The sequence below is a fragment of the Patiria miniata genome, unplaced genomic scaffold (genome assembly GCF_015706575.1).
Source record: "Patiria miniata isolate m_02_andy unplaced genomic scaffold, ASM1570657v1 HiC_scaffold_3, whole genome shotgun sequence".
Lineage (NCBI taxonomy): Eukaryota > Metazoa > Echinodermata > Asteroidea > Valvatida > Asterinidae > Patiria > Patiria miniata.
In genome coordinates this window covers 6034707-6057082 of record NW_024037069.1, presented here as the reverse complement: position 1 = coordinate 6057082, position 22376 = coordinate 6034707, and the positions used below count along the sequence as shown (strand labels likewise).

Sequence of the window (22376 nt, the reverse complement as noted above, 5' to 3'; positions counted from 1 at the left end):
ACACCAGGAGCCACGATTTTACAGAATGTTTTAGACTGTCATTACCTAACAGTCCAGTAAGGTATTTCGTGATAATTCGATCATTTCGTTTTGTGATGTTTGCAAATGTTGTATCTTCCCATGAATAAATGACTTCTACAGATGACTCACACATGTCACCTGCACCACGCCTTCAAACGCTTCACTGCGTAACACGGTAGCTGGAAATACAAAGTTTGTTGTTGCCCGAACTTCAATAATTGATTGGTGTCATTGGTAACCAATGGCATCTTGCCTCTCAACAGACTGACCAATCACGCCTCCGCTTTTAACGCTTCGGTGCTTTGCCAAAGTGCCCGGATGTAACCTACATTCCGTCCACAAACAAGTGAAAGTAGCACCTGTTGTGCTCAGGTGAGTACAAAAATGTTCGTTTTTGTTCGGATGCAGGTTCTATTTTGTGATAAAAACTACATGTATTGATGAATATTATGTGGACTACGTTCCTGGCACCAGTTTTGGTGAATTACTCGCTACGATTTAGCTATTGAGAGGGCATGTTTGGAAAGAGGCAGTACGATTTTGTGTTTTGGAATCAGCAGGTCGATCGAGTTTGCGTGATTCCGTACGGTCAAGTACGGAAAGGCATGTACTGTATGCATGACATTGACATGTATACCAACTGCTGTTCTATCCAACCAAACCACTACATTATTTTATGCCAGGGCATTTAAACGGTGGAAAAATATGATGCAACATGTAGACCAACTGCTGTTCTATCCAACCAAACCACTACATTATTTTATGCCAGGGCATTTAAACGGTGGAAAAATATGATGCAACCTAGCTGGAGTTACCCAGCCCTGAGTTTTATCATTGGGTTGTCTATTAGGGCTGGAGCGAATTTTTCTCGTAACTTGTAGTATAGGCAAATTTTTTTGGAAAATGTTCAATTTTGTCCCCGTGGCGTTACACACTAATTGCAACTGCAACTCACCCCAAACTTGCCTGGAATAACCATTACACAGGTCCTTGAAGTAAAAAACGATCCACGATGAAGATTCAGCCTACAATTGCAGTGAAAACAGGAGGAATAACCGCTAACTTGACAACCTTGCTGGATTGGCCAGGACCGCAATTGGTTTGTGCACAAAACAAATTGTGTACAATGAATGGCGGTCGATTAACAGGCACAGAGAGCGATCGCTGTCAACTACTCGTTTTTGCCGGCTGCGCTGGCTGTTGGCGCATGACGTCACGCGGAAGCGTAACACCCGATGATTGTTTCATGCACTAATATAAGGTTTACCACTCGCATCACAGCTTTGGTACTGGAACCGCAACCAATAGTGCATGAAACAGTCATCGGGTGTTACGCTTCCGCGTGACGTCATGCGCCAACAGCCAGCGCAGCCGGCAAAAACGAGTAGTTGACAGCGATCGCTCTCTGTGCCTGTTAATCGACCGCCATTCATTGTACACACATTTTTTTGTGCACAAACCAATTGCGGTCCTGGCCAATCCAGCAAGTTGTCAAGTTAGCGGTTATTCCTCCTGTTTTCACTGCAATTGTAGGCTGAATCTTCATCGTGGATCGTTTTTTACTTCAAGGACCTGTGTAATGGTTATTCCAGGCAAGTTTGGGGTGAGTTGCAGTTGCAATTAGTGTGTAACGGGGACAAAATTGAACATTTTCCAAAATTTTTTGCCTATACTACAAGTTACGAGAAAAATTCGCTCCAGCCCTAATAGACAACCCAATGATAAAACTCAGGGCTGGGTAACTCCAGCTAGATGCAACCTGACGCCACTTCCGCAGTTGTGTACACATTTTCTAAGTATTTCCTTACAAAATTGGAAATGTTTCTCAGTCCCAGATTCATGTCTTATCATCATTTTGCAATGAATGACCTTCATTGAGAATGAGATGAAGAAAAAAGTGGCGTCAGGTTGCAATACCCCTAGAACTGTTGGTCTTACTATTACGTGTAATACCCAAGGTTGTAGGGGTAAGGTTGCAACATTGTTTCCCAACATTTTTTCCATGAAAAAACTGAAATATTATGAACATGTTTTTGTCTGCATGGATTATTTTTTTAAATAAAAAATGGGGTGGGGAGAGAATTCTTTTTGTTATTTGTGGGATTAAAATAGCTGGAGTTACCCAGCCCTAAATTTTTTCATGACAACCCAATGAAAAAAATTAGGGCTGGGTAACTCCAGCCAGGATTAAAAAAAAATGAGAACAGGATTTTTGCCTTCAAGATAGTCTTCTGTAAGAATTTTTTAAATAAAAGAACTCAGTAGGAAAAATCTGGACACCAGATTTGTAGTTCATGTGTTGTTATTTTTTTCCAAACGTTACCTTGCCACTGATGGTTATTCAATGCAAACTGCAGTGAACAGAATTTTTTTTTTTTTGGAGAATCCAATAATTTGATATCTTTCATGCCCCCTGTAGATGTACAGTGAAGGTAGAATGTACGGAGCAAATTTTGCGTCTCAAAACCTTTGCTGAAAAAATTGAAATGCGGAATTTGCTGCATTCTTTTGCTGCGCTAAAACTTACTGCATTCACTTTCACTTTCGCGCTGAGTATGCACGGCCAGCCTTATTAAGCTTATTCTGAACAGTATGTTGACAATTCAATGTGACATTGTCATCTCATTTTTATTGACCTTGCAAACTAAAAAGCCTTCCTCGATATGTATAGCCTTGCTACATAAGTCACATTAGGCACAAAAAAAAATAGTTCTGCTTCCGGTTACCCTACCTACCCTATTTTGATAGCACCTACCCTATTTTTTTTGGAGAAAAATGAGAGGAAAAGCCCCAAATCATCAATTACTACCTTTTACCCTTGACTACACGCAGACACCTACATATGATCAACAACAAAAAATGCCCCCGCCCCCCAAAAATATGTCCCCGCCCCCCAAAAAGATGTCCCTACCTACCTACGTACACTATATTCAAATGCCATGTGATCGGAAGCAGAAGTATTTTTTTTTTGGCTTTACTTGTTGTCAACGAGGATTAAACATTTTAAGCTCACGTTTCATTAAACACATATTAAATTCATAAACTGTTATACATGTAGCAGGGCCCTTTCAATTTTGAATATCATTAACTGTTTCCGGGTGCTCGATGTTGACTCATTTGCATGACAATGACAGCAGCTGTCAGAACTCCATCTGTTACCAAGGTTACCATTCACTTGTAACAATAGATTCCGGTTGGAAGGGATGAAATGACGAAATGCGGCATAAAATGCGGCCGGATGGTTCTGGATGTGTTGTGCCGGTGAAATACTAGCATTTGTTGAATGGGCATTGAAGTGTTTAATTCCAGGCATAGTGATGGATATTTTTTTTTCAGCTGTAAATAATTAAATGTTTCTTTGTAAGCCTGTTTTCGCTTATTCCATTCAATTGCTGAGAATAGAAGGTTTGAAATTTGATCTGAATTAGACCTAATTATCATCAAGTTAGTGCTACGAATGCTTGATATTTAGTGGGGGGGGGGGGATGTGCAGGGGCGATGGTACTAGTGCCGTGGTGTGAGAAATTTTAAGAGGTTGGTTCGAATATCTGGTTTCAAAAATCAAAACAATAATTGAATTCAGACCAAATTTTAAAAAATCCGGATTTAAATCCAACCACTAATTGGACCACACTCTTAAAAGACATCCACATTACTTTTTTTTTTTATCATCCATTGGCCATAAGTGAATTAGGTTAAATTGTGCAGTGAACATTTGTTGCACCATGCATCCAAGCTTGAAAACATTGCATAACAGGTAAGATGAACTGTAAGAATATCACACTAAAATGTTGAAATCTTTTTTTGTTTTTTTGCCTGAAATCTATTCTCCTTATTTTGAATCATCAGATTATCTGCACACAAAAAAACACTGCCGAATCATCTGTGAGTTTGATACAGACTTGTCTAAGAGTTTCTCTGGATTCCGTCCGGTATGACCAGCGCCGGTCAGCACCTGCGCACCTTAGCGCACAGGCATCTCAATGAGAGAGAGTGCGCTGCCCTCAAGCAAGCCATCCAGTCTTTCCGACAGACCAAGTCCGTCCTGGTGCTCTGCACCACCCTGAGAAGCCTCCTGAACACCCAGGAGAAGACCTGTCTCCTTGAGGCCATCTTCCCGATGATCCCCGAAGATCTGAGGCTGGACTTTGATCACCTCTGCTGTCTGAACTTCCAAGTAAGGGCTTTATGGTGATTTGTTTTAATTGATTAATCGATTCCTTACTTCGGCGAAGTGCAAAAACCCAATATAAAACGAACATCTCCCATAATTCGTAAATTCCATGGTATAAAAAGTTTGGTTACGGTACCCACGTCTATGTATATCAGACTTGAATTGGCAAGCGGACTCCAGCAAACTCGGTGGATGAGTGGTAAGGCATCTGCACTTTTAAAGCAGAAGGTCTTGGGATCGAGTGTCAAATCGCACCTAAGCAAGCTTGTGACTTTGTTTCTCGCACACCCTCCGACAATACTGAGTATACACTGTTTGTAAAATATGTCAGCGAAGGGCAAAACCTAATATTAAATTTACATTTTTCCCGGCCGGACGCAAATTCAATCTTATAAAAAGTTTGGTTACGGTACCCACTGCTACATCAGGCTCCAACCAGCCAGCCAAACCCAGCAAACTCGTTTGGCATGGCACGTCACAATTCTTTTAAGCACCAGAATGCTTTTTGATAAATTTGCTCCCATAACAAATTTCATTTTCAGAAAAAGTAGAATTTGTGGTCCATGTTTCATTTAATTATAAGGTGACAGACTGCCAACAGCTTGCTGAAATATAATTTCAATAAGACCGCATCCGTACAATGCTTGTCAGCCTCCTTTCTATTGATAACTTTTCATATTATTTGTCTCAACATTCAGCAAGTACGTATGTCTGTGTGTTCTTCCCACATGCGTTTGAAAGAATTTTGTATGTGTGGAATATTTGAGGGATTTGTTTTGGGCTAGAGATAGTTTTTGGACATGCCTTTAAGCCTTCTAACAGGAAGATTATCTGAAAGGAAGATTTCAGTTTCAAAAAGTTTGTTTAAATCTAATCGAAAATATAACTCAGTCAATCAAGATTAAACTAAATAATCGTTGTGACCCTGCTTCAAGGGCTATCAATCCCAGATCCAGAAGCAGAGATCTCCGGAGGTCATCAGGGGGACAGCCAGGCACGGAGCCGGGAGACCAAAGCGCAAGTCCTCTGCTAAGGTGCTCCTGCCCGTGGAGCAGATCCGAGCAGTCATGGGCCTGGAGGCCAGGAGCAAGGCTGTGTCGACGGCCCACCAGAAGGAAGTGCGACGAACTGACAACAGTCCGTCCAAGAGAGCTGACTTCGTCAGGATGCGAAGGGACAGCTCCAGGTCTTCTGAAGGGAGGAAGGAACACAAACGGAGTCGAACGATGGATGTTGACCTTAGAAGAAATCAACCTGAGGTAAGATGGTTTATGAGGTGTTATATCTGTAAAAGTAAAATTGGAAAAAAGGTTGCTTTAGAACAGTGTAGCTGTTTTTATGATTATTAATTTTTGGTTTTATTCTTTTTTTGTTGATCTGCAACTGCATTTTGTCCCTTTATTTCTGAAAACCATGGAATAAACCAAAGTTTGGAAAATATTTGTGATGGCCTATTTATATATTGAAAATAGTCCTTTTGCATTTGAGGTTGTCCCTGCAAGATGGTACTGGGGGGTTCTGCAGTTTCTGGCGGTGGCACTCAGTGAGTTTGGTCGTAGACTCATATTATTCAGCAAAAAGCTTCTTCTCAAAATTTTGATTGGGGATGGGGGAGGGAGAACAAGGGTTGGAGGTGGGGGGGGGGTACTGGCCTTAATCCCCCTGTAACAACCCCACTCCCTCCGTCCTTGCCACTTTATCTCTTTGAATAAAAGAAGTTCTTTTTAATTGATATATACAATATTCCCTAGTGTGTTCATAACTGGAGTAGTTTCTTGTGAACTTGCATGCATAGGTTCAGATGTGGGAACATTCCAGTTTCCAAAGCATACATTTCTCCCGCTTCCACAGATGATATTCGTAATGTTCCAAGTCCAAAGGTTTTTGTTAAATTCTTCAAAGCCAAACTCTCCTTATTTTGCTCCAGGTTCCACCCCTCGCCCTGAACACCAGCAGTGAGCAGCAACAAGGCAGCAGTGTGAGAACCACGCCCAAGGCCCCACCCTCCTCCACCTCCTCCTCTGCCTCTGCCCCGCCCATCCAGATCAGGAAGATCAAGCTGACGCACCGAGAGAAGGAGACCCTAGGCTTCAGCATTCGGGGAGGCAAGGACCTGAATGCTGGCATCTATGTCTCCACAGTGGATCCTGGTGGCCAGGCAGAGAGACATGTAAGACACTTATTGTTGTCCTTGTTTCTGAGGAAAAAAAGCAAAAGCTTCACAATTTCTCAGCATGCACAAGCCGGCTTGTTGCTTCAACAGACTTATGTTAATTTGGTATTTACAAACTGTAGGCAGTGACTTATTATTATTTATTGTATTTTTTTATTTATTACTTCTGGTACTGAAACCAAGGACTCACCAAATAGTACCCCCAAGGCTTTGTAAGCTCGAAAGCCTGAAGAAACCTGTAGAGAGAAGTGAATGAGAAGAAATCACAGTTTTAGAGGTGGGAGGAAAAGCCCAGAAGAATATTCTGGGGAAAACCCACGGAATCAGGCAGGGACTGAAAACCCAATCCACATATTGGCCAGGGCAGGAATCGAACCCGGGTCACAGCGGTGGAAGGCGAGGAAAGTACCGCTACGCCAACCTGACTCCCTTTAATTTAAGAGACACCTATTTATTGTTTTGTCTTTCACCAAGATAAGTTTTGTCAGCACTTTTATTAAGACTTGGTGCTGATGAGACTTGTGAGAGAAGAATTCATTAATTATCTCAGGTGGAACTCAAACCCATCACAATTACTGCAGACAGCTTACCGCTTGAAGGAGCTCACCAAAGTCAGCTAGCTGGTTTGAATCTGATGTAGAAGCACTAAGCTGGTACCTCAATCACAAAGTCACTATTAAATTTGTTTTCACGTTCACCTCACAGGGATTGAAGGTGGGGGAACGGATTCTAAAGGTCAACGACACGCCATTCAAGAGCATCACCCATGCCCAGGCTGTGGTGGCGCTCAAGTCGGCGCGCCGGCTGATACTCTACGTGGCACCAGTTGGCACCATGCCAGGATCCACACCAAACGGCACTCCAAGGTAAATAGAATATGAACAATAAGGTAACTATATACTAAGATATTCCATAAACATTCTGTAAAGCACTTGACAAAAGCTAAAATTTCTGATAGTTGGTGTCAAAAGACAGGTTAATTGTAAATTTGGAAACATTCTGTTTTTTTTAGAGGCACTGTAAGTTTTTGCAGAATAGCAGATAACACCATATTTTTCTTAACCTCAAAGGACTTGATTTTCAAAAGATGAGTTCATATTTCAGGTGAAAGTGAATTTTTATTTGACACAGATGAAGGATTCAAGATTTTAAAATGTCCAACTTGTTCCAACTTGCAGCACAACTGCGTTTGATATGTCTTATTCACACTGGTTTCTGGGCCACATGTACAGAAGAATATTATAAACTGTATTTAAAGCAACCAATTAAATGGAATTCGATAAAGCAACCAACAAAAATGTTTAAAGTATAGATTTTCACTGTGAAAACTATTTTGAACAAAGTCGTTTAGTATGGAGAAGATTGAAGAAAAAAAATTGTTTTAAAGGTAATATACAACACTGCTTTTGCTGTAATTTTCAAAATGGATGGATTTTGGAGTTAGTATTTTAATAGCAAATATAAAGTGTTGTGTTTATAGATGCTGGAAAAACCAAGAAAAAAATGCTCTTCATGTAAGTCTGGTTCCCTGACCCAACTTCAGATAATAGAGGAATTTATAGACGTTAGGAAATCGTCAGGTCAGGGAACAGACTAGCCGGCATGCACCCGTTATGGATATGTAACCAATTGCAATCAAAGTGTGGACTAACTAGATTTGGTAAATTGGGGGCAGTGCATGTATTTGAAGAAAGTCAATTTTTTCCAACAATGGTTGGCCGACCATCATTGAAAATTAAAAAATACCACTTTTCTTGAAAATGACAGCACACCAGGTGCCATGATTTCACAGGATGATTGACACTTTTATTCACTTAGGCCCCGTGGATTAATTCTGAGCTCAATGAGGCCGATGCCGAACTAGAGAATATTTATGGACAATAAAGATGCCTCCTGTACAAAAGAATGTTGTACACAAACTACTGTATTTACAGCTGCACTGTATTGTAAACGAACTGAACTAGTGAAGTTGAGCAATATGATTCTTTTGGTGAACTGAACAAGTTTTTCAAAAAAAAAAAAAATTGGTGGTGGGCACTTAGTGCTATTCAATAAGCATATTAGTGAAGTTTTGCTTTTGGGCCCCAAAAAGTGAAGTGATGCATCAGATTCCACGAAACTTGATGCTGAAATTTCCAACAACTTCTAGAGCCAAATATGGCCATCAGTAATATTTCCCTTAAATGACCTATCAGCCGTCAGAAAGTGATACTATGTCCTAAAAAATCAAAATTTGCAGGGACAAGTTTTGAATTGAGAAAACACTTAAACATTTTCAGACCTGCAGTCCTGTAGGGTTTGTGCACAGGGTGACAAGTGATGGCCAGATATAGGAATCTTTCCGGCCATTTGGTTAATCCGGTTTTTGTCACCTCCCGCCCCGATATCCACACAGCCCTGATTTTTTTTGGCACAATTGCAGAATACCCTGCCACTTAATCTACCAAAAGTATAGTTCCGATCCTGCCCCGCACAATGCAACACACGGAATATGTGTCCACGCATCATCCCTGTTATAAATACCACCACCGCGTGCCAGACAAAGTCTGGCAATGGCCGATCCCGCTCCACACAATACGGAACATGCGTGCATGCGTTATTACTGTTACCGCGAGCCAGACTACATGTAAGTCTGACACCACTTCCATCAGCGTACAATAACATGCGGTTGTAGACCAGTCTGGCTGCAATGAGGTCTCGCCATTGTACAAAATTCTCTCATTTCGCTTCTGTACCCCGACCTTTAAAAATTCTTTGCGGCAAGGTGCGGCAAGCTTTTAATAATTTCTTTTCATACCACTGTTTCAATAAAAGTCTGCACTTTCTGGGTACGAGTGTACCAGTCCGTACCATTTTTATTTATAAAGTTATGATAAAGACAGTTCGATTTTTCAAGTAGATTTAAATTTTACACGGTGTTTTAAATGAAAGTACCGGCTCACGCGGTAATGTTTGGGGCATTTCCTGTCCTTTCCTGGGCACTTTTATCATTAACATTTCGTTAACATTTCCTGTCGTTTTGGAATGCGAGTAATTATTGGTACCACCAGAGTAGATGAGTCATGCTTGGCCATGCCAAGTGTTTACAACCAACTAATGAGCGGATTAAGGGACACAATGGCTAAAGTCCAAGACGATGTCTATTGTGCATTTCTGCGGTTTGTTTGTAATGTTGTACCGCCTGGCACTGAGCCCGTTTGCGTGCCACTGCGAGCAAGTCCGTGCCAATGCGGGCAGATGCGTGCCGATGCGTGCCAGTGGGTTCAAAATCTCCTTTGTTCGAGTTTGCCCGCATGCGCACGCGTGCGCACGGGGGCGCACGCAAATCGGAATTAATCCATGGGGCCTTACAGTCCAGCAAGGCATTTCATGATGATTTGGTAGTTTTGATTTTGGATGTTTGCAAATGTTGTATAATTACCTTTAAGTTATGATATACAAATCTCAGCAAACTGAAAATAAATGCCTTCTCATATTTGTCACCAGGAGTGAGATAAGCAGTGCCAGATCAGCCAGCAGCCACCAATCACTCAAGAGCGCAAGCAGCAGTAAGCATGGCAACAGTAGCCATGACAACAGCCAAGATGAGGCTGATGGGTCAAAGGTCAAACAGGTGACCATCATCGCTGATGAGGATGGCTGGTTGGGCTGCAGTATCAGAGGGTATGTCAGAGTAACAAGTAGGACCCGCCAACTTGCGGGTGCTGCCAGGGGGTTCCTAGGGGTGTGGCACTCCCCTAGTTGGTAATAGAGCATGCAAGTTGACCTCAAAAACCTGCGAGATTTTACAAGAATACGGCACATCCAGGCACCATGTATAGCTAGATCTACAATGTGTGTAGCGTCCTGTTTTTTTGCATTCATTTTGTGTCCTGACTGGGCCCATCCAATCAAGGGCAATAAATGCATATGGAACTGTTTGTTCTTTCCTTCTTTGGGATAGCCGATAGAGGGGGCTATTTATTTGTACAGCGCTCACCCTGGATAGGCACTTTTAGCCAATCAGGAGTGACTTTCAAAACGCACATCACGCGCGCATTCATGGCAACGTAAGAACGTGTCAATGGATTTGGCATTTAAACAGACGAAAACGTGCGTCGAAACCACCCATTTTTTACACAAATTTGAGACATCCATATATTCCAAAACAATTTACTTGTAAAATAAGACCCACGCAGCCTTCTTGGAAAGCCGGCGAGCTAAGGCCAAAAAAAAGAATAGTTCTGCTTCCGGTTACCCGACCGACCCTATTTTTAGGCTGCGACCCTAAAAATTTTATCGGCAATTCCCAAAAAAATAAAAAATAAAAAAATTGAATAAATACAAATAAAATCTGTCTTTTCTGTCTTCACAAAATACCTCTCAACAACCCTTTTGCATCCAAAAATGCTTGTATTTATTTGTTTTCATACTTACATTTGCTTTTTTTCAAAAGAAACCTCCGTTATTACAAATTCCCTTCGCGATATAACTACTTCGCAATTCGATGTCACGCACGGTGACTATAATCACGTGGCGACGACTGGTTCCCGCCGTGCCGCGCAGGGGCCAATTTAGAAGACATAATGAAAATGCGGTAACCAGTCCATAGCTAGTTATGTGACCGATAGCGCGCTAGTATCAGTACAGTGCAGGCCACTGTCAACTGGTCGGATTCGACATCGTAAAAATGCCAAGAAAACACCGATGGAGAAAGAACATTTTTGCAAGTTAATTTACAGAATTGATCTAGCTTGTCTGTGTATGTATTTTCTGTGTTCAGGAGTTCATTTTGAGATCGCACTACTCGTATTTGGAGTGATACATGCCGCGTGTTTCCCGAAATTGTTGACCGTAAAAACAGGTCTGTCGGCCCATGGTGGGCCGCTCGCCACACACGCACGCATCACACACCTTGGAGTTTTGGCCAGCTCCCCGCGTCTTGACTAGCGTTGTGCATATGGTGCGAACGGCCTGAATTTTCCATTATTTTTTGAAATTATCGAACGTAAATATATTGACAATAATTAAAGGTAGGTTTAACTCACTTTTTGTTGCCATTTCGTGTATAGCTTTCGTAGTGCAATAGAAATAGTTCAGGCTAAAACTTCGCATATAATTGAATACCCCATTCAATCTGCATAAAAAAAATTGGCAAAAAAAAAAAAATTCCGACCGACCGACCCTATTTTTGAAAGGCATGTAATCGGAAGCAGAACTATTTTTTTTGTGTGGCCTAATTGACATCGAGGAAAGTGCATCAATTTCCGCTAAATGTGAGTGTTTCCCGACCTTTCATTAGTTTCAGCGACGTTACTCCATGCATCCGCTGTGCGTGTGTCGTCAGATGGTCACTTCCATTCTACTCTCGGGTGAATTGCATTAGCTCTGCTCCAGCACGCATACTTAGGCCTAACAAAACAGGCCCTATGACTATGAAAAACTTGTCAAAGCTTTTACATTGTGGAGCATGCAAAGTAAAACCTCATGTGAAAATGAGTTGGCCGTTTAATTTATTAAAATAAATCCTTCAAAGAAATGAAACAGTCCATATGGCCAAATACGGTAATGGGATGTCCCCAAAACGCGACCAACGACTCGGTACGGTGAACCTCTTTTGCGAGGCCCATGTACTTACATAAAATTTGCATATTGAGCTTTTATTCAAATATCAATTGAATATTCATTAATTGTATAATGAGGTTCAATGGGTCACGACACGGCGCGGAAAATAGTGTTGCGATTTGCTTGATTAAGACCCATAAACATTGCACATATTTTGGTTAAAAAATGCAAGTCAAACTTCAAGCATACATGTACTAACACAAAAGTTTCACAGTTTGTAACAATTCTCTCACAAAATGATCTGGAATAACTGTAGTTTCAGATACCGAGTGAACAAATTGTGCGGAGTACTTGAAATGAGCAGCATACAGCGATTTAAAAATGATACAGCATTCTCGGCATCGAATTCTACACACCTATCTCTGTCCCATCGTTGGCGGCACCCTAAATGAGACAATCAGCTCCATATGGGTATTTCGAAAGCAAAGAAGGCATTACAATTTACAACATATTGAAAATATTGCAAATTGATGACTGTTATAAAATTCATATTGTTGACCTCAACTTCGGCTCAATCGAACAAGCGGATAACAAGTGGGTAAATTCAAACGCGGGAGTCTGTGACTAGACTAGTCAGTGTTTGGTACCAAGACGTTCACATGAAAAAGTGAACGTGCACAGGTGAGACTTGCACGCTCTATTTTTGGCATCATACAAACCCTGTCATTGACAGTAAATATGCCATCATTGAAGCACTAAATATTCTTGTCACATGGCGGTAGGTCCCTTTCGCCTTGAGTAATGCCCCTTTTTCAATTCTGCTTTTCCCATGGGTGAGAAATCAGGATTATTCCCTGATTTCAGGATTTTTTTGTCAAAAAGTTTTCTTGATTTCAGGATTTTTTAAAGAATCCTTTTGAAATCTGAAATTTACCGTAAAGGTGTTTCTACCAGTAAAAGTTGATATAGAACAATTACAAAAGGAATGGGTATTGTAAGGGGTGCCGTTAGACAAATACAAACATATACCATAGACTCTACGTTGCTCTGGGGCCACCGGAAACCCTCAAACCCTCTGCCAACTTTTTTTCGTGGATTTTTCATTTTCCCCCCGACCCCTTCCGTTTTCCTGCCTGCATTGGTCTGCTGGCAACTTGTTAGTCACGGTTGGGTGACTACAGGCCGCCCACTAAACCCCACTGGAGCCAATTTTCATTTTTTTTTTCTACCAGAGGCCTTAAGGGGAATATGTTTTAGCCAGGGGAAACCCCTATCGGTATAATATTTCCGGATAGATCAGCCATATGTTGAAATCACACTTGGCAATCTAGAATGGAAGATTCGGAGAACCAAACTTAAAACTGCAGTCAAACAAAAATGTCCAAAATTTGCTAACCTTTTTAAAAAAAAAATGTTTGTTTTTAGAGTCGTTCATAGTGGTAACCGTTAAAGGGTACATGAAGAGCATTTTTTTTAGGAACATATTTTGAGCAACTTTCTACTCTTCTTAAATGTTTAAAAACTATTTGACATCCCTTTTTGGTTAATTGGATTGAAAAGTGCACTTCTTTAAACATTTCAAGTGTTCCATGCTTTTCTGAACTGAAGGCGCAGTTGGTGTGATGTCAATTCAGGAAGACACTGTTCAGTTTTAGGGGTTTTCTGTTCAAATTGTGAACCCAAAAATTTGCTTATTGAAAACATTTGTGAGAAAAGTGTACTCATTGGCTTACTGCCAACAAAAACGATTCCCCAAAGAGAACAAAATTAGGACAGAGAAATATCCAAAATTCTGGCAACTTTTGGTGCTGAAATAGCTGTAACATTGAGGTTGAAGAAAAGAAAACATTTGCAATACAGTCACAGCACTGCTTGCACCCATTTTCTTTTCGTTCCGCTTTTGTCTCCCTTAGGCCAAAAAAAAAAAGTCTCCGGTTTCTGGTATGGAGCTTGCCCAAAAAGTGGTGCGGCGACGCAGCTTTTTTTTTTTTTTTACCTGATTTTTTTGCTTCAAATGTCGGCTGATGACTGCAAATGGTGCCCGACTAAACTTAGTGCAAATTATATGGGAGTCCAGAGAGGCCACATAAAGCTTATTCTCGACCATAACCCAATCTAAAAACACGTTAAAATTGTGCAGCAGCAGGATTCCAGTCAAACCAGTGAGTTTGGCGGTTTTGAGACATCATCTTTCATTGAAAAAAAAACTTTTTCATTTTGCCGACGCGCATGGCTACGGCGACGCGCGCATACCAGAAACCGGAGACTTTTTTTTGTGGCCTTATCAGCCTCTCTGAATATTCCCTTAGTGCAGCACTATTCGGATTTCTATGATAGTGTACGTTCCTCCTCCTTCCTTTAGAAAAAGGGACGTTTAATCCCCGTAACTTTAAGGTTTTAACAGGAGTACACAAATAGCGTTAGAATGTCTGATCACTTTTGTTTTTTTCCAAACCATTGCAGTGGTGTGGACTTTGAATTGGATGTGACTGTAGCCAACGTGGACCCCATGTCACCTGCTTACAGGGCTGGACTCAAGAGGGGACTGCTCATCAGCAAGGTAGCTTCAAATAATCAAAATAATGTTAAAAAATAAGCAGACACTACATTTTTATTGCAAGAAAATCATCAAAAACTGTCTCGTGCTTTACATATTAAATGAGGATTGGAAAAATGAAGGTTATAATTAAATAATGAATACGATAAAACAGTGACTAATCAACAATGAAAGTTGCGCTCCTCGTGATCTTCAACAAATTCAATTTTTTTTAAATTGATACATTTTCAACTGTTTTTTTATTCCAACCAAAACACCTCCATTTTTGGACATCTGCCAACCTCTGATTTTTTGGGGGGCACAAACAGATCCGCTGTGCGAGCAGACTGGTTCCTGGTTTTGGAGGGGGTGGGTTTTTTTTGGGGGGGGGGGGGTGGAAGGGGAAATCAGTCTACCCCCGCCAATAGTTCTATAGATTGGTCCTCCACCCCTCTCCGCAATCAGTATGGATAATATACGAACCGGGGGCCAGTCTGCTCGCAAAGCGGATCTGTTTGTGCCCCCCAAAAATAGTTCTAAATTGTAAATTATTAATTCAGTAACCGAACATGGGCCAATTTGGTCGATGTCTCACTCAAAAGTAAATAATGTTTGTATTGCTAGAAAAAAAAGCAATTTAGAAAAGGAATCTATTTTTTGGGATGAAACTCCAAAATAGCACTTGAAATGCATGTTTAAAAGTGAATAAAAAAACTAACAAGTAAATATATGTGGATATATAACACAAACTAAAAAAATTAAAACAAAAAACATTAAATCCGGACCCAAATATCTTGGAGAAGACTGACATACATAACATAACATACATACATGTACATAACCATATTTCCACAAGGTAAAATAAAAGATGCTACTAAAAGTCTACAATTCTAAGTTTGTATGATGAAAAAGAAAATTAGAAATAAAGGACCTTTAAAATAGTGTAATTTAAAACCCAAAACTTGCCTGCGTTGTTCTTTTTCATGGAAAATTTGAGCTGAAAATGAGACTTAAATTTTTCCATAACCACTGACCAACCAGGAATACTTTATTTTCAGGTGAATGGAGTCAGCGTTGAGACGTTAACACATGAAGAGATCATTAGCCTGGTCATGGCTACCAATGTGGTAGTACTTGATGTCAAACCTGGTGAGTACATACTAATGATGTGCATCGGGTCGGGTTGACCAGGCCAAACCGACCTGAAACATTAAAGATATAAACCGAATCCGAACCAAAACCGATCTTAACTCCCTCAAACCGACCCGACCCGACCTGACAAAAAAAAAGGTAAAACAGTCCCGAACCGACCCGACCCGAAAAAAACCTAAAAAAACCAAATACCTGGCTTGGACAAAGTGATCACTGTTTGGGTGCCTGCTATTACCCACGTGGCATGAATTCTTTTGCAAAACCATCGTCTCTGTCTCTGTCATACTCAGTGGGTTGATCGAGAGTAACTCTGCTTATTGAACAAACGCATGGTATCATCACATGGTATCATGAAAACTGTTACAATATATCTATTTCACTGTCAGTCCCCATCTGACTAGAGAAATTAATACCATGGGAACTTGGTAGTGCGCTCGGTGGCCACACCACACAATGGGCTGCGGTCACAGTGACTGTCAATAATATTGCATCACCTAAATTTCTCAACTGTTTCGGCTTATTTCGGTTTATTTTGGTTTTTCAAAAGATGGCGAAACCGACCCGACCTGACTAAAAAGATGGACAAACCGACCCGACCTGACCCGAAGTCGGTTTCGGGTCGGGTTTGCACATCATTAGTACATACCCATTACGCACCAACTGTAACATCTGTCCCAACTTCAGTGGGGCGGTTTGGGGCGGTACAGGAAGTAGCAGGCAGTATGGTTTGGGCAGCGAGCTTTCTTGTTTTTAAATTTTGGGTCCAGTATCCAAGAAATTTTTATGAAGCCTGCACAATTTATTGAATGATATGGTCTTGGCCACTGCACTGTGTTGTATTATTTTTTTTTCACAGAAAAATATTTAAATGCCATAATACATCCATCATGTTTGTTTTTCTAACTCCGTATTTTATTTAGCTCCCAAGAAATCTTCTCAGAACCAGAAGAGTAAGGTGAAGCACAGACGAAGCCAGACTGCAGAGGCAGCCCTCCCCAGCCCCAGGCCAGGTAAAGCTGGATGTGACATGCTGTTACAGCAACAGCAGAAGATGCAGAATATTAGCTTCAAAGTTGATCTATCCTCGCTCTTCAAGATATATTCCATTATTTCTCGTAACAAATGTTCAATTTGCATGTTTTGCATGTTTTATTTAAATAGAAGAATACTTCCTGTCAATCCTCTGAAAATACCTGTTCATTTTGGGCTGCCATTGTACCCTAACGCACAAAAACTATTGTTCCTGAATTAGGCGAAATAAAAAAAACTTGTTTAGCGTCCCTGCCCGCTTCCTTTTTGGAGGCCACCTCCTTTTTTCCTTTTAAAAAAAAAAAAAAAAAAACCCGAAAAAATGATAAACTTTAAACAGTGACATCATTTTGGCTTCTTCTCTGTTGCATCTAGCCCATATAAAGCTGGTATGTCATTTCCTGAGTCCAAGTGGCGGCCATTTAAAAAAAAAAAGCTGGCGGCCATCTTCAAAAATAGCCCGGCCGGTCGTTTTGAAAAAAAAAAAAAAAAAAAAATGTGCCTCCTCCTTCCTTTTTTTCAAACAGGAAGGACGCTCAACATGTTTTTTTTTTATTTGGCCTTATTGTCCTTTTTTTTATTTTCAGAGGAACGTAGCCAACCCAGCTATCCATCTTCCTCCGCACAGTCTCCCAAACAGACGGGCAGATTGGCGGCCAACTTTGCTGAATTTGAACTGGTAAGAAAAAAAATAATCACCAGACCGTCCAACAGCCATAGTTTCAAAAATACCATTACAAAGTTTATGTCAGTGCAAAGATCAGCCACAGCCAGTCACTAGCAAGATATCTTTTAAACACTGTATGTATACTCGGGGTTTGTCGTGAGGGATTAGGAGAAAACTTACTCGGGTGGGACTCGAACCCACGACCTCCTGCTTACTAGTGCAGACGTCTCACCACTCAGCCACTGAGCTTGCTGGGGTTGGCTGGCTGGTTGGAATCTCATATAGCAGCGGGTACAGCAACCAGACTATTCATAAGAAAAACTGAGCAGTGTTTATAAAATATGTCAGTGAAGGGGAAAACCCAATATTGAATTCAACGTGGGTTGATTTATTTGTGTGATGTCTCATTTCCAAGGTGTATTATATTTTTTTGGGTGCCCCAATCAAGAAGCAGGCATGCATAATGTTTGCCTTGTATTTTTTTTTGAAGGAACTGCAATCTACTCCACCTGTGTCTACCTCTACCCCTCTGCCTCCTGACAATCACCCAGCCCTGATAGCAAACAGGGAGAAGGAGAGAGAAGCACTGAACAACAATCTGTCTTCCCCTGAGGACGACGGCCTGAGAGCGATATCCCCTGATCCCACCGGCAGGTTTGTCAGGATTCTCAACGACTCCCGGGATCTGGACGGCTCGGGCGGCTCAAGCACCGAGAACACGCCGAGGGAAGGCTCCAAGTTTGACATGGGGACCATCCGCCTGAACATGGCCAATCAGATGGAAAAGACCCTGAATGTTTTAGGGAACTGCAACCGCACGCCCACCAAGAAGGAACACGTCAAGGATATATTTCACTTGAATTCCAACATGCATGAGTACCGGACGCCCGTGAGCAGCCCGAAGCCCGACCGAAACGCCAAGAGTGGGCTTAATACGCCGGAAATGAACCCGTACATCAGGGCCAACATGAACATCCTGAGCTCGCCGTACAACAACGTGGAGCAGGAGTTACGTCTGGCCAACTTCAGGCCGTCGACGCCGTCCAAGCAGCTGCCGATCATGAAGCCGCTGGTCAACTCCCAGGTTGACCAACAGCTGACCGGCAAGCGCGCCAAGCCGCCGCTCTGCCCCAACATCCCCGTGGCCCAGACCTCACCCGTCTCCAAGTTCTTCAAGAAGATGCTGAGACGGAACAGCATGTCCGGTAGCCGGCGGTCTCTGGGTAGCCTGCGCAGCACCAGCATGGAGAGTTTGAATGATGACAAGACGAGCCTGAACTCGCTGGGGGCAGTGTCAAGCGACGGCTCAGCCATGCACCGATCGGCGTATGACTTGATGGTTGAAAACGATCCCGATGTCACTTTGCTGTGAGTGTTTGAGTGAAATCAACCGGCACCGTAACCCAGGTTTTAGAGGATTTTAAAGGATTGGGGAAGTTACAGCCCAGTCACTCTTACTTCCAGTAGACAGTAGAACCGAGCTAGTTCTGATGTTTTTTGGGTGAACTGTTATTTAAAATTTGATCCATAGGTAAAATGCTTGCTACAGCGTTAATTTCAGTTGAGTGATAAATACTGCAAATTTTTAATTTTAAACTGTAACGAATGAGATTTGTTATGATTTTTGCTGATTTCAGGATTTTTTGTAATGATTTTTCCTGATTTCAGAATTTGTACAGGATCACTTTTCAAATCTGGAATTCCTGAGGTTTAGCGTAAAGATGCTTTTTTACATATACAAGTTTATATAAAAGTTTATATACAAAAAAGGAGGTTATCTTAAGGGGTGCCTTCAGGTAAATACAGGTGTATGTCATACACCCTATGTTGCTCTGGGCAACCCTCAAACCCTCTGCCACTCCCTCCCCCCCCCCATCTCATCCCTGCTGTAAAACTATCAAAAAGTTTTAAAAGGAAAATTCAAGTGTTTCCTTGTTCTTTCTGGTGCATTTATTCACAGGCATGCAACTTTTCCTCGGATCAGCTGATTTCCCTTTTTTAACTTCCCATGTGTGCCATTAAAAATAGAAAAACACTGTACAGATTCCAGGAAAGAGTTGAATTTCCTCTTGTTTTTGTGACATCCCAGTTGCATGGCTGTTGTATTTCAAGATTCATTTTCTGGGACACTCTGTAGAAGAGAAAACTCAACATGGGTCCTACTTCACCAGTTAACGCCAGAGGACGTGTAAACATGATCTGGCAATGTACATTATATTCGGGGCGGGTGTCAGGTTAAATGGTCAAGCTTTCCCTGAGTCTCCAGCGGTGGACGCATATGCATGTCAGTGGTTCACGTGGTGTTGTACACACTGTGTTTTGAACTTGAATTTGGCCGCTGTACACAGCCTGTCATCGAAGCAAATATTGCTCCGTGGCGAGGCTTTTGAGTGTTGCAAAATATGAAGTTAGGATGAGATGTATCGTACAAATATTGTACAAATGACTCTCAAAGAGTCAGTACTCTTGGCGTTTGTCTTGATTTTAAAATTGGGCTGATATATTGTCTTTTTCAAAAATTGTGTTTTTCAGCCTAAAAATTTTTTTGTCTTCAAGTGGTCAATGTATCACATACATGTATAAGCTCATTTCCCACCGTGCATTTTTTTTTTCAAAAACTACTTTTTTGCTCCAACATGACTTTTTTTTTTGTAGAGTTAGCAACAAATTTCAATTTTAAGTAAAACTTTTTTGGTACACATTATTTGGCAATATATGTATATATAGATATATAGTTTTGTCTTCTGAACAATGTGACTTTAATATGCTGCATTTAGCATTGCTCGAGGTTTCTATTTGTCTATGAATACAGCTGATTTTGTGAACAGCACTGTTTCCTAATATTTGAATAAGTACTGTGTTTAGAGGGCCAATAATTACAATCATTCTTTTTCTAAAAGAAAACACACAGAAAGTTGTATCTTGTCTCAGACAATCAATTTTTATTAATCTCTTCAATGATAAATGCGTAGCTTGTCCAAAATGATATATAGATCATGATTCAATTGTTGGATACAATTTTTAAACTGTTTTGAACAGACTTACAAAAAGTAGTGGTTTACTGAAATTGAGGTTTGGGTCACATTTTTGTGTACATTCTATTGATTATAAATGTCCACATGGGCAATTCCAGTATTACATGTATGGAAAAAAAGTGATGTCTGTGACTGAACCAATTATCCACGATATCTAAATAATGATTCAGAGAAACGATCCAAAACTCCTAGTCTGTAATCTCCTTGACCATTACTAGATGATGGATGTATAAGATTTGAAAAATACATTTTCAGTTTTATTCACTGAGCTTTTAGATAACAAAAAAATTGTCTGATTTTTGACGTCTGTGACGCTGGAATTGCCCGAATGTTGTAAATTACATTCACTTGTACAATATGGGTTTATCAAATGGTGGCAGTGCCAATATAAAGATATGTACATTTTTTATGAAAAGTCATTACGGGTGTACACATTTCCTTAATTCAACTTGTAATTTAAACTGATATACCAGAAAAATCACTACATGCTGTAAATATATTACTGTATTAGTAACACTTAACAGTCATCTCATAAGGTTATTATTCAATTTAATAAATGCTTTGTCATATTGTATACCATGTGTATGGATAGTAAATTGTACTAATTAAGGTGCAACATGATTTTCTTGTTTGTTTTAATGTGGCAAATACTGAACGGGCATTCGTAGAAATCATTAACAAAATTGAGGCCACCTTTGTTCAGAAGTCCAAAGGCACTGGTGATGAAAAAGTAAATAGTTCTTGACGGTTCAACCACTTGGAACAAGTGGGTTCAAATGCATCTCAGCTGGGAAATATCTTACCCAATTCGGGAATTTTGGGAAGACTAAAATACAAAAACCTAAGAAGTGTTTCACTGCTGTCAAAAAACAAAGACACAAAAGCAAGTATTAAGCTGTAAATTTCTTTCAGACTGCATTTGCTCACCGCTTTGGCCAGAGATGTGTGTATTTCGGACTCTAGTACGGACTCATTAGTTGTACTGTGCACGCTAAAGTGACGATAACTTTGGAAGGTGGCAGGTTACGTGTTAGGGTTACAGTCCATATAAGGTAAAAGGAAGTAGATTTCACAGGAGTCCAAATTTCATATGACGCCAGATTCGAAAAAGAAGTGACACTGGACAGTTTCAGCTACTGGAATGGAATAAGCTAAGTAACCAACATAGAAATGGGGCCAAAAACTAAGTATTTTTTAAGTGTGCCTTGCGCTTGTTCGAATCTGTGGTCATTCTCTTTTAAAGAGTGATTTGGATATTACAGCAGCATGCTGACCTGTTGACAGTGTGATAAAAACACCCCAAAACTGTCTTCTCAAATAGCAACTTCATATTTTGTTTGCTAAAGCTTTTGAAAAACACAGTGTTCTAGTTCATGCATTCAAGAAACCCTTGAACATGTCCATGAATGTTCCCCTTTTTTTCAGTGTAAATGTTTGTTTCAAAACTAGTGCTTCATATTCAAAATTCCATTTTGACACTTTTTTTCACTCTTTTTGTACCAAAATATGGTGCTGGGTTTTTGGGGAATTACAAGATGTTAACTCTAAACTTTGTATGTTTCAAGATTCTGATCCTTTTGGAATTTGGAAGCTGTGAAATAAAATGGGCTTTTCACATCTATGACAATTAAGACCATTGTGCCTCAAATTTGTACTCGTCCAAACACAATACATGTACCTGGTATGGCTTGGGAAATTATTGTGAAACAAGAAAAAAAATATAGCGAGCTATGATTATGAACAGCAAACTGAGGCAGGCTGGCAAAAATGAAACCATTTGTGTGTTCCTGCAGCACAAATGCCACATCTGGAAAAGGAATTAACAGCTTGAAAAAAAAAGAAAGTACGTACTGATTGCCTACACAGCTGAACTTGGATAAACATGTTGCAAGTCATAACATGGCAAATAACGAAGGTCATTTAGGCACACTGTATCATCAAGGCCACAATGTATGGCTGTACAGCAAATTCTGCAATAACAGTCATATTTTACTGTTTAGCAGGGAAATTGTGGCCGTGTACATATCCTGTTAGTGTTATGAAAA

At 40.6% G+C, this 22376-nt stretch overlaps 1 protein-coding gene across 2 annotated transcripts; it reads left to right on the top strand.

Moving 5' to 3' along the window:
* The first annotated feature begins 324 nt into the window (after positions 1-324).
* Positions 325-22050, top strand: LOC119737415. Of its 2 annotated transcripts, none has more exons than XM_038211754.1 (11): positions 325-393; positions 3871-4198; positions 5146-5454; positions 6123-6365; positions 7074-7234; positions 9855-10031; positions 14376-14472; positions 15507-15597; positions 16521-16610; positions 17217-17308; positions 17787-22050. In XM_038211754.1, the coding sequence occupies exons 2-11, from the start codon at positions 3956-3958 to the stop codon at positions 18666-18668; spliced, it is 2385 nt and encodes a 794-aa protein (XP_038067682.1). In that variant the 5' UTR covers positions 325-393; positions 3871-3955; the 3' UTR covers positions 18669-22050. The 2 variants fall into 2 exon arrangements, with proteins under 2 accessions (XP_038067682.1, XP_038067681.1); XM_038211753.1 differs by having other exon boundaries at positions 326-393; positions 5131-5454.
* The last annotated feature ends 326 nt before the right edge of the window (positions 22051-22376 follow it).

Excerpts from the sequence above, each read along its gene's own strand:
- LOC119737415 (XM_038211753.1), top strand. The coding sequence starts at position 3,956 with ATGACCAGCGCCGGTCAGCACCTGCGCACCTTAGCGCACAGGCATCTC. Across the intron at positions 7,235-9,854 it reads ACACCAAACGGCACTCCAAG|GAGTGAGATAAGCAGTGCCA; the intron begins GTAAATAGAATA and ends ATTTGTCACCAG. Across the intron at positions 16,611-17,216 it reads CCTCCCCAGCCCCAGGCCAG|AGGAACGTAGCCAACCCAGC; the intron begins GTAAAGCTGGAT and ends TTTTATTTTCAG.